At 66.8% G+C, this 10,993-nt stretch overlaps 1 protein-coding gene across 2 annotated transcripts; it reads left to right on the top strand.

Moving 5' to 3' along the window:
• Positions 1-459: 459 nt before the first annotated feature.
• GAA (alpha glucosidase) lies at positions 460-10,388 on the top strand. 2 transcript variants are annotated; one of them, XM_040989810.1, is made up of 20 exons: positions 460-546; positions 2,080-2,616; positions 3,161-3,306; positions 3,951-4,116; positions 4,213-4,309; positions 4,453-4,572; positions 4,645-4,763; positions 4,850-4,981; positions 5,545-5,655; positions 6,085-6,198; positions 6,272-6,356; positions 6,476-6,593; positions 6,812-6,945; positions 7,768-7,919; positions 8,009-8,157; positions 8,646-8,787; positions 9,142-9,285; positions 9,586-9,750; positions 9,934-10,086; positions 10,306-10,388. In XM_040989810.1, exons 2-20 carry the CDS (start codon positions 2,110-2,112, stop codon positions 10,363-10,365), a joined length of 2,814 nt encoding a protein of 937 aa, XP_040845744.1. In that variant the 5' UTR covers positions 460-546; positions 2,080-2,109; the 3' UTR covers positions 10,366-10,388. The 2 variants fall into 2 exon arrangements, with proteins under 2 accessions (XP_040845744.1, XP_040845745.1); XM_040989811.1 differs by lacking the exon at positions 460-546 and having other exon boundaries at positions 2,064-2,616.
• The last annotated feature ends 605 nt before the right edge of the window (positions 10,389-10,993 follow it).

Genomic DNA, 10,993 nt, shown 5'->3' with positions numbered 1-10,993 from the left:
CAGTCACCGAGACCGAGGGGCGGGCTCCGGCACCCCGGGGTCCCCCAGTCACCGAGGATGAGGGAAGGGCTCCGGCACCCCGGGGTCCCCCAGTCACCGAGGCCGAGGGGCGGGCTCCGGCACCCCGGGGTCCCCCATCAGGAGGCCCGAGGGGCGGGCTCCGGCACCCCGGGGTCCCCCAGTCACTGAGACCGAGGGGCGGGCTCCGGCACCCCGGGGTCCCCCAGTCACCGAGGCCGAGGGACGGCTCCGGCACCCCGGGATCCCCCAGTCACCGAGACCGAGGGGCGGGCTCCGGCACCCCGGGGTCCCCCATCAGGAGGCCGAGGGACGGGCTCCGGCACCCCGGGGTCCCCCGTCAGGGGCACCCGCAGTCGCCCCTCGGGCGCCTGCGCCGGCGGCCACACCACGTGACCAGGCCGCCTGAGCGCGGCCGCGCGTGCGCGCAGCCTGAGGCGGCGGACCTGACGGCGAGTGGCCGGAGTGGCCGGGGCGGCCGGAGTGGCCGGGGTGGCCGCGGTCGTCCTCCTCCGTGCGGAGCGTTAGGTGAAGCGAGTGGGAGCCGCGGCCGCGCGGGGCGGGACGGGGCGCGGACAGGGAGCCCCGGACGCGCGGGCCTCCCCGCACGCCCCCTGCGCCCCGGCGGGACCGGCCCGACCTCCGCTCAGCTCTTCCTCCTTTGGGGTTAAGTCCGAGCCTGGAGGCGGCGGGCTGCCCGGCGCTAACCGTCCTGCGGGACCCCTGGGCCTGGGGCTGCGCTGCACCCTCTCCTAGAAGGGCCCGGCAGCCGAGCCTGCCGTTAGAGCAGTGGGCGGTGAGCACAGGTGGCCGGGCGCCTGGGCCCTGGGGTGTGTGCTGGGCGGCGCCTGCTGAGGGCTGAGTCACGCGTGCCCGAGGTGCCTGCCATGTCTGGGCCGGCCGCCTGGCCTTGCCCTGTGCCCCTGGTTGCTGGCTTGCAGCTCCCCCAGGAGTGGAAGGCCGGGCAGGAGACATGTCCCCCCAGGAGGGGTGGTCCCTGCAGGGGCTCGAGGTTGTACCTGGCTCATGGTGAAGTGGTCGGCCCTGGAGAACTACCCAAGCCACCAGCGAGTGACCGGTGCCCTTGAGGGTGGCGTGTGGAGGGGGCCTGCCTGGCCAGCAGGTGGTCAGGGTCAGCCGGGAGCTGCAGACCTGCACAGCTGAGACGGAGGTGGTGGGGCCTGGGTGCCCCTTCTGCTGCGTGCCGCTGTGGGGATGCTGCAGCTGGCTCTCCCCAGAGTCCGTGTGAGTGGCATCCAAACCTGGCCTGGTCCAACATGCTGCCCACTGTGGCCTGAGGAGTCCCTCCCCAAGCCCCGTGGCCTTGGATCCCTACCCCAGGACACAGTGAGTCCACCCACTCTCCCAGCCATCTCTCAGACACGCAGAGGGAAACCTACGTGGGTGCCACAGTGCGGGGAGGCCACATTCCCGCCCATGCGATCCGTGTCCGCACGTTCCCCGAGCTCCGAGGGAGGACAGCAGCCTTGCTCGGGTGCTCTTGTGTCTGCCACGGCAGGGTGGGGCTCCAGGAAGGGGCTTGGCCCTACCTGCAGATGCCGGGGCAGCCAGTGCAGGTGAGCGCCCACCTGCTGGGCCAGGGCCCTGTGTATGCAGGGCAAGCCGGGCCCCAGCTGCCAGGTCATCGGAGGTCAGGACCTCTGACTTGGGTGGCAGTGCAGCGCCCAGGCCCTGTGCTCAAGGTGTGTGGGAAAGAGACCAGGCCTGGGGCAGTGCCCCCACTTTGTTCTTGGCCTCCTGGTAGAAGCGGGGCTTGCTCACCCCACTGTCACTGTGGGCTGGATGGGGCCTTGGCACTCTCAAGCTGCTCCTCGGGTGTGGGTGTGTGTGTGTGTGTGAGACACCCTTAGCTGTGTTGCTTTGTCAGAGTTCTCAGTGCCCCCATTAGCGGTGCGGCTCTCCCTCTGCCCTGGCCTCCCCTTGTCCTGGGTCAGTGTGCCCACCTGTCAAGGCCCCCTGGGCGCTGCAGGGTAAGCCCGCCCCGGTGGCAGCCCAGCACCGCTTAGCACTGCCAACTGACCGTGGCTCCTTCTCTCACAGGTTCCCCGGGAGCTGCCCACGCTGCCCGCCATGCACATGCAGGGCTGCTCCTGCCCCGTGCTGGGCCTCTGCGTCCTCATCTCCTTGGCCACAGCTGCCTTCCTGGGCCACGTGCTGCTCTATGACTTCCCGCTGGTCCCCCGAGAGCTGGGAAGTGTCTTCCGAGGACGCGAGGTCCCCACGCGAGCCCGCCAGTTGGGTTCCCAGGCACTCCCTGGCCGGCCTGGAACCATACGCACTCAGTGTGACGTGCCCCCCAACAACCGCTTCGACTGCGCCCCGGACCGGGCCATCACCCAGGAGCAGTGCGAGGCCCGCGGCTGCTGCTACGCACCCACGCAGCAGGCAGCCCCTATGGGACAGCCCTGGTGCTTCTTCCCACCCAACTACCCCAGTTACAGACTGGAGGGACTGCGCCCCTCGGAGACCGGCTACACGGCCACCCTGACCCGTGATGTGCCCACCTTCTTCCCCAAAGACATCCTCACCTTGCAGCTGGACGTGCTGATGGAGACGGACAGCCGCCTCCACTTCACGGTGGGCAGAGAGGCCTCCGCAAGGCCCGGGGAGGACGGGGCAGGGACACATACACACTCCTCAGGCAGCTATCTGCTGCTGTGTGGGTGGCCTAGGAGCAGGGCAGGGCATGGGTGGGAGACTATTACCAGCCTCCCCAGAAGTGACCCTCTGGGTTCTGAAAAAGCCCCTGGGGAGACGTTCTGGGCCATGGGCACTGGGCTCACAGCTGCTGACTGCTGGCGGCCCCTGTGTGGGCCGCCCCTGGGCATGGGAAACAGTTCGGAACAGCTGTCACCTTCCAAGGCTTCCGGGAGCCACTGAGCGCACTGTGCCCGTTATGGTTACACCCTGGGCAGGTCGTGTGCCAGAGTCTGACTGCAGGGCCGCTGGGAGGAGCCCCGGGCACCGAAGGGACATCGCTGCTGGAGGGTTCCCGGTGGGCTGGCTGCATGGGAAGCATACTTGTCCCTTGGCCCAGAGAGGTCTCATGGTCTGCCTCAGCCCACGCCGCACAGCCTGGGTCCCTGCTCCTTGGAGGATGAAGAACGGGTCTGTCTTCCAGATTAAGGACCCTGCTGCTCAGCGCTATGAGGTGCCCCTGCACACGCCGCGGGCCCAAGGCCCGGCCCCATCTCCGCTCTACAGCGTGGAGTTCTCGGAGGAGCCCTTTGGGGTGATTGTACGCCGGAAGCTGGATGGCCGGGTGCTGTGAGTGCCCGGTCCCCACATTCTCTCATAGGGTGGGCAGGTGCAGAGTGAACCCCCAGGGCCAGAAGCTCCTGGGAGGGGTTGTTCTGTCTGCAGGTCAGACAGCAGCACCCCCTGCTCTGCTGTCAGCTCGCACCAGGAGATGGGGGAGGCGCTGGCATGCAGAGAGCTGAGGCGGGGTACCCACCATGCAGGGCATCAACCTACACTTTCCTGGCTTACCAAGTGCACCGTGCCCTTGGGAGAGGCCAGGGACTTCAGGCAGACTCCAGAGTGAGCCTGTGTCCCTCAGGGGGGTTGGCTGTGCATGTTGGCACCAAGGCTTCGTCCAGTGCTCCTTGCCCACATGCCCCAGCTGCCAGATGTGCAGGAGTGGCCAGAGCTCATTTTCAGACTCCGAGACCACAGCTGTGACGCTGGAGGCCCCACCTGGTCCCTCTCTGCCCACAGTACAGCGTGCTTGGCCTTCAGGCAGGACCCCTGCGTGGACGAAAGAGTCCCACATAAACCCACTCAGAGCTGAGGGCACTCGCTTGGGCCCTGGCTCCGTGGCAGGCATGGCTGTGGTAGCCCCTTGGGGATGCTGCGGCTGCTGGCTGGGGGCCATGTGGGCCTGTGGTGCCAGCCCCTCGGTGCCCCTGCAGGCTGAACACGAGCGTGGCGCCGCTGTTCTTCGCTGACCAGTTCCTGCAGCTGTCCACGACGCTGCCCTCACACTTCCTCACCGGCCTGGCTGAGCACCTGAGCCCACTGCTGCTCAGCACCGCTTGGACCAAGGTCACCCTCTGGAACCGGGACGTGGCCCCCATGGTAATGGGGGCAGGGACACCCAGCAGGGTGCCTGGGGGTCAAATGCAGGTGTGGAGCCCAGGGGCAAGAACTGAGGTGCCTTCCTCTTGCTCCCAGCCTGGTGCCAACCTGTATGGGTCACACCCTTTCTACCTGGCACTGGAGGAGGGTGGCATGGCCCACGGGGTCTTCCTGCTCAACAGTAATGCCATGGGTAAGTCATCCCGGTGCCTGCTGCTGGAGGTTGGCTGAGGAACGCCGGCTCAGGGCAGAACAGGCAGAGCCTTCCCCACTGGCCCAGCTCAGCGATGCCAAGGGCCCTGGCGATGGTCCCTCAGCCCACGCTGCCTTCCCCAGACGTGGTCCTTCAGCCAAGCCCGGCCCTCACCTGGCGGTCGACTGGAGGGATCCTGGACCTGTACGTCTTCTTGGGCCCAGAGCCCAAGAGTGTGGTGCAGCAGTACCTGGATGTCGTGGGTACGGCCCGTTCCCCACCCAACCGGCCCCACACCTGTCCCACCCCGCCTCACCTGCCCTGCTGGCCCGCAGGGTACCCCTTCATGCCGCCCTACTGGGGGCTGGGCTTCCACCTCTGTCGCTGGGGCTACTCATCCACGGCCATTACCCGCCAGGTGGTGGAGAACATGACCCGGGCTGGGTTCCCCCTGGTAAGTGAGGAGGGTGGAGTGGGGTGGGGGACCCCCAGGCAGCAGCAGGCCCGCCCCACAGCGGCCCTGTCTGCGTGCGGCCGCAGGACGTGCAGTGGAATGACCTGGACTACATGGACGGCCGAAGGGACTTCACTTTCAACAAGGCCGGCTTCGCCGACTTCCCGGCCATGGTGCGCGAGCTGCATGAGGGCGGCCGGCACTACGTCATGATTGTGGTGAGTCCTGGAGGAGACATGGGCCCTGCCAGCTGTGCAGAGTTCCGGGCCCAGGACTCAGGAAGGGGTGCTGGCAGCTGCCTTGGAGCAGGGGTGCTGGCAGACTGGCAGCCCTCAGTGCCCCCAGTGCCTGAAGGGCCTGGGGCGGGGGATGAGAGTGGCAGCAGCCAAGTGGCCCTGGCCCTGCTTCTCCCTGAGTGGTCCACCTCCAGGCCCAGCCCACAGCCTGAGGCAAGCCACCCCAGGATTGGCCCTGCCTGGAGGAGGCAGGAAGGGAGAGCATGTTGGCAGCCCCTGGGAACCCCAGGGGAGACCATGGCTGCCAAGAGGCTGGGCACTGTGTGTGCTCCGGGTGCAGCTGGGACCGCCTGGAGCAGCGTGGGTGTCTACAGCCCTCAGCTGTCACCCTTGTAACATTCAAGGAAGTGAGTGGGCCCCAGAGCACATGGGAAGTCAGGAGGCCGGAGAAGGGGCCCAGGTGCCCACCCCTCAGCGCCCCCCTCCACCCCGTGCGGACCTGTGGCCGCACCAGGCATGCTCCTCTGAGGGGGCTGTCTCCTCAGGATCCTGCCATCAGCAGCTCTGCGCCCCCTGGGAGCTATCGGCCCTACGACGAGGGCCTGCGCAGAGGGGTCTTCATCACCAACGAGACCGGGCAGCCGCTGACAGGCAAGGTAGTGCGCTGGGGGCGGGAGGGGCAGCTGGAGGGCGGGTCGCAGGGGAGCAGAGCCAGCAGATGGGGCCACAGCTGCAGTGGACAGCAGCTCTGACAGGACTGCTGCCAGCTGAGGGAGGGGGCTGCGCAGACCCGTGTGCACGCGTGGGAGATGTGGCTCCAAGGCTTGGGGCTGACAGTGGAGGCTGAGGTGAGGTGGCCCCTGCCACCGTCACCCCTCTTCCCAGTGGGCTGTGCCTGGGGCTCCCCTGTTCTCCCAGGACTAGTGTCCCTCTGGCTCTTGCCACCATGGGAGGAGACCCACTCCCTGGGCCCTGGCCTGGTGGCCAGGAGGCTGCCCCAACCTGCCCTGCCACTCTGCTCAGAGCTACCTCCCTGTGAGCAAGCTCTGGATGGGGTCAGGGTCCCCTGAGCTCCTGTCCCCTAGGTGTGGCCAGGATCCACTGTCTTCCCCGACTTCACCAACCCCGAAGCCCTGGACTGGTGGCAGGACATGGTGGCCGAGTTCCATGCCCAGGTGCCCTTCGATGGCATGTGGATTGTAAGTGTGAGCCTGACCTGGGCGGCTCCGCGCTTCTGGCTAGGGCATGGGCCCACCTGCCATCTCCCTGTAGGACATGAACGAGCCGTCCAACTTCGTGAAGGGTTCTGAGGATGGCTGCCCTGACAACGAGCTGGAGAACCCTCCCTACCTGCCAGGTGAGCACCCTGCATCGGTGCCCAGGAGCGGGTGGGCTGAGGACCCAGCCTGCTGAGGCAGGGACCCCAGGGCTAAGAGGAGCGGGGAGGGAGCCCCAAGGAACAACTCCTTCTTCCAGGAGTGGTGGGCGGAGCCCTCCGGGCAGCCACCATCTGCGTCTCCAGCCGCCAGTTCCTGTCCACGCACTACAACCTGCACAATCTGTACGGCCTGACCGAGGCCATCGCCTCCCACAGGTGAGCCCAGCTTCCTGCCCCCCAGCTTCCTGCCCCGGCTGCCCAGCTCTGGGCTTCAAGGAGGGCCTGGGGCTTGCTCCCAGTGGGGGAGCCGGCTGCCGCCCACCCTGCTCCCTGCCACTGCCTGCCACCTTTCCCATCACCACCTCTGCCTCCTGCTGAAGGCCCTGCACGCAGGGGTGGGTGGTGAGAGGTCATGGGTCCCCTGCTCTGCTCAGGGCCTTGGTCAACACCCGGAGGACACGCCCCTTTGTCATTTCCCGTTCCACCTTCGCTGGCCACGGCCACTATGCTGGCCACTGGACGGGGGATGTGTGGAGCAGCTGGGAGCACCTGGCCTACTCCGTGCCAGGTGAGAATGCCTGCCAGGTGACGGGGACTGCTCCCAGAGAGCATGGGCCCCTCTGGAGTGGGTCTGCCCAGAGCGGGGGCAGGGAGGAGGTCCTGGGCTCAGCACTGCCCGCCTGTGCACCTGCCCACCTGTGAGTCAGGGCACTTGTGTGAGTCAGCTTGTGCAGTCTGCCCACCCGGGTGAGTCAGCCCACCTGTGTGAATCAGCCCTCCTGTGTGGTCTGCCTGCGGTGGGTCCTGCACGCATTCCCCTCTCGGGTTGCCCGGCCACTGCCCTAGAAGCCGCCAGGTTCCCACCTCTCCCAGGCCGCACCTGGCTCTGGCACCACTTTCCGCACTGTCACCCTGTCTGTGGAGTGCCCTCTGCCCGCCCGGTCTTGTTCTGCCTGTGGGAATTTGATCATGGTTTTCAGAGCCTTGAAGCCCCAGGAGTGGCCCAAGAGCCCAGGACAGTGGGTTAGGAGGGGACTCCAGTCCTGAGGCCACCATGCAGGGCCCGCAGGGAGAGTCCGCTCTGCTGCCCCGTGTCGGCACCAGCCTGTCCCCAGGGCCACGTCACTCAGGTCTTGGCCTGTCGTCCACACTGCTCGCTGTGTCTGTGCCTTTTAACAGCCGTCTCTTTCACAGGACACCAGTCCTGCTGATGGCGGCTGCCCAGTGACCCCGTCTTAGCTGAAGCAGGGGGACACTTCAGAAGCCAGGGCTCGGCCTTAAACCTGTAGCAGGGGCCAGGTGGCTGTGCCCACCCGTGCCAGGAAACAGTCATGATGACCAGCGTGGGGGCCCTGCCCGCACGTTCTGAGCTGTTGGCTCTGCCCCACAGAGGTCCTGCAGTTCAGTCTGCTCGGGGTGCCCTTGGTGGGGGCGGACGTGTGCGGCTTCCTAGGCAACACCTCCGAGGAGCTGTGCGTGCGCTGGACCCAGCTGGGCGCCTTCTACCCCTTCATGCGGAACCACAATGACCTGCACAGCCTGGTAGGCGGGGCCACCGGGGGCAGGGGCTAGGAGACCCCACACGACCTGGCGCCAGAACCTGTGCCCACTCGTGTCCCTGCCCCGCCCAGCCCCAGGAGCCATACCGGTTCAGCGAAGAGGCCCAGGAGGCCATGCGGAGGGCCCTGGGCCTGCGCTACGCCCTGCTGCCCCACCTCTACACGCTCTTCCACCGGGCCCACGTCCACGGGGACACCATGGCCCGGCCCCTCTTCCTGGAGTGAGTGCCGGGGATGCCTGTCTCCTAATGGGTCCCCAGATCTCACCTCAGGGCTGTGGACCAGCCCAGGAGACCAGCACTGGCACCTCACAGGGAACCCCTCATTGTGGACTGAACCGTTAAGTCCTCAGTGTTCTTGGGAGCTGCGCGTGCACACACACACACACACAGACACACACAGATACACACAGACACACACTACATACACAGATACACACACACACACACTACACACACAGACACACAGATACTACACACAGATACACACATAGATACAGACACACACACAGATACACACACACACAGATACACACTCCCCCAAGCCAAACCCCCTCCCCCAGCTTCTACCTTGAGGTGAGGAAGGTCACCAGGGCTCTGGCTGCAGGGACTGCCCCCTGCCCAGCTGCCCTACAGCTGCCCCCTGGGGTCCTTGCTGCTCTCGCCAGCCCTGGCCACCAGGCCCACCTGCCTGCTCTTCCCTCTGGAAGGTTCCCTGAGGACCCCCACACCTGGGCTGTGGACCAGCAGCTCCTGTGGGGGCAGGCCCTGCTGGTTACCCCGGTGCTGCAGGCAGGGAAGGTGAACGTCACCGGCTACTTCCCTGCGGGCACGTGGTACCCCCTGCACACAGTGAGTCACGGGGACCCTGAGACTAGCAATGGGCAGAGCCAGCCGTCCTCACCCGTGGGCTGGGCCGGGTGCGGGCCGTCCTCACCCGTGGCTGGGCCGGATGCGGGTTCTGCCCATGGGCCAGGGGCCTCAGCCCAGCAACTCCTCAAGGCAGTCCTACTTTCCAGCTGGGGGAACTGGGGTTCCATGGCCATTGCTCAGTGTCCTTTGCTGCCCTGCCCCAGACCTGAGGTCAGGCCTCTTGGGCTCAGTCCCTGCTAGAGGCCAGGTCCCTACCATGTCCCCCAGGTTGCCCAGGGCCAGCGTGGGGGCTTGGCGCTGCCTGGACCCTCCCCACGTGAGCCCTCCTTGCAGATGCCACTCGAAGTCCTGGGCAGCCTCCCGCCTCTGGCTCCCCCCAGCCCTGCCATCCACAGTGAGGGGCAGTGGATGACGCTGTCAGCCCCCCTGGACACCATTAACGTCCACCTGCGGGCTGGGTACATCATCCCCCTGCAGGTACATGGGCTGGCTGTTGTGCAGTGTGGACAGGCATGGAGGGGCTTGGGGGCAGGGGACCCCGGGGTGCCAGCCAGCGGGAGGACCGGGGCGGCTCTGCCAGAGGCTGGGAGGATGGCCTCCTTGCAGGTGGGCAGGCCTTGGACTGTAAGGGACGTGGACCCTTCTGACCCATTTGCTCAGTGCGGTGACTACAGGGTGTGGCCCCACATCCTGTGTTCTTGAACTCAAGGCTGTCTGGGCCTGGTATCTCATGACCCTGGAGGCCTCAGCCGTCACTCATGTCTGTCCCTCCCCCAGGGCCCCGGCCTCACGACCACAGAGTCCCGCAGGCAGCCCATGGCCCTGGCCGTGGCGCTGAACCGGACTGGCGAGGCTCGCGGGGAGCTTTTCTGGGACGACGGGGAGAGCCTGGGGGTGCTGGAGCGGGGGGCCTTCACCAAGGTCACCTTCCTGGCCAGGAGTGTGAGTCTGGGACCTGTCTGGCTGTGGGCAGGCTTTTGTGGGTGACTGCTGGAGGAGGCGGGCAGGGCTGGGTGCCCGTGGGCTGGATGGGCCAGGTCCCAGTAGACCCCGCAACCACTGTGGGCTGAGGCTGACGGCCACCTCCATGTCCTCCTACCCCTCCCGCCCCGCCTGCTGGGCCAGAACACCATTGTGAACCACCTGGAGCATGTGGCCGGGGAGGCGGCCGGCCTGCAGCTGAGGAAGCTGACTGTCCTGGGGGTGGCCACTGCCCCACGCCAGGTCCTCTCCAACGGTGTCCCAGTCCCCAACTTCACCTACAGCCCTGACTCCAAGGCAAGAGGCCCAGTGGGCAGGGGGCTGCAGCCCCAGGGTGGGGACCGGGCTGGGTCGTGGGGAGGAGCTTGGGCCCTGGGGGGCGGAGCGTGCTCAGTCCACACAGCTGGGGTGAAGTAGATGCAGGGCGGGGCCAGCTAGAGAGGGGCGGGGCCACCCGGGGATGGGCGCGCATGCTCCAGGCCTCAAGCCACCTGACTGGTCATTTCGTCTCCTCAGACCCTGGAGGTCCCGGTTGTGCTGTCTGTGGAGAAGCAGTTTCTCATCAGTTGGTCGTAGTCAGGAGTGGCCAACTCCCAGAGGATGTACCACTGTGGGCTCAGGGCCCGGCCACAGAGCCGCAAGCTGCCCTGGCGGTCCCCTTCCCCCGCCACCAGGGAAGGTGGCATTAGCATCACGCCCACCCCACAGGCGTCAGCTCGGGGCTGGGGGAACCTTAGGGGCACAGCCACACCCAGCCCTGGGGCCCACAGTGCCTATGTGACACATGTGCCCCATGCCCATCGCCACAGCTGCAGTCACTGCGGTGCTAACCCAAGTCTGAACCTCGTCCATGCAGTCACAGCTTTGGACGGACTGGCCGCCATGGGGACAGTAACCCACATGGGGCATCAAACAAGGAGGTTGTCAGTCCCCGTGGTCACCTTCTGAAAGGATGGACTCTGCCTCAGGCTGCTTCCTGGACTGAGGCCTGGGGTGTCCGCCCGGCCCCGAGGTGAATGTGCATCCTGGGGTCCCAAGGGTCCGAGGCAGCCTCCTGCTCCTGGCTGTGGCCCACTCCTGTGGGCTTCTCCGCACCAGTGGCCTCTAAGAAGCCGCTGGACCCTGGGGCCACACCAGTCAGCCTGGCCCAGAGCCCCGACCCCAACCCCTGGCTCAGCTGCCCCCAGTCCCTAAGTGCCTGGCA

The sequence above is a fragment of the Ochotona curzoniae genome, unplaced genomic scaffold, assembly GCF_017591425.1.
Source record: "Ochotona curzoniae isolate NIBS_2020 unplaced genomic scaffold, NIBS_Ocur_1.0 contig_523, whole genome shotgun sequence".
Classification (NCBI taxonomy): domain Eukaryota; kingdom Metazoa; phylum Chordata; class Mammalia; order Lagomorpha; family Ochotonidae; genus Ochotona; species Ochotona curzoniae.
Note: the sequence above shows the minus strand (reverse complement) of the source record. Positions and strands in the feature narration are given on the sequence as shown.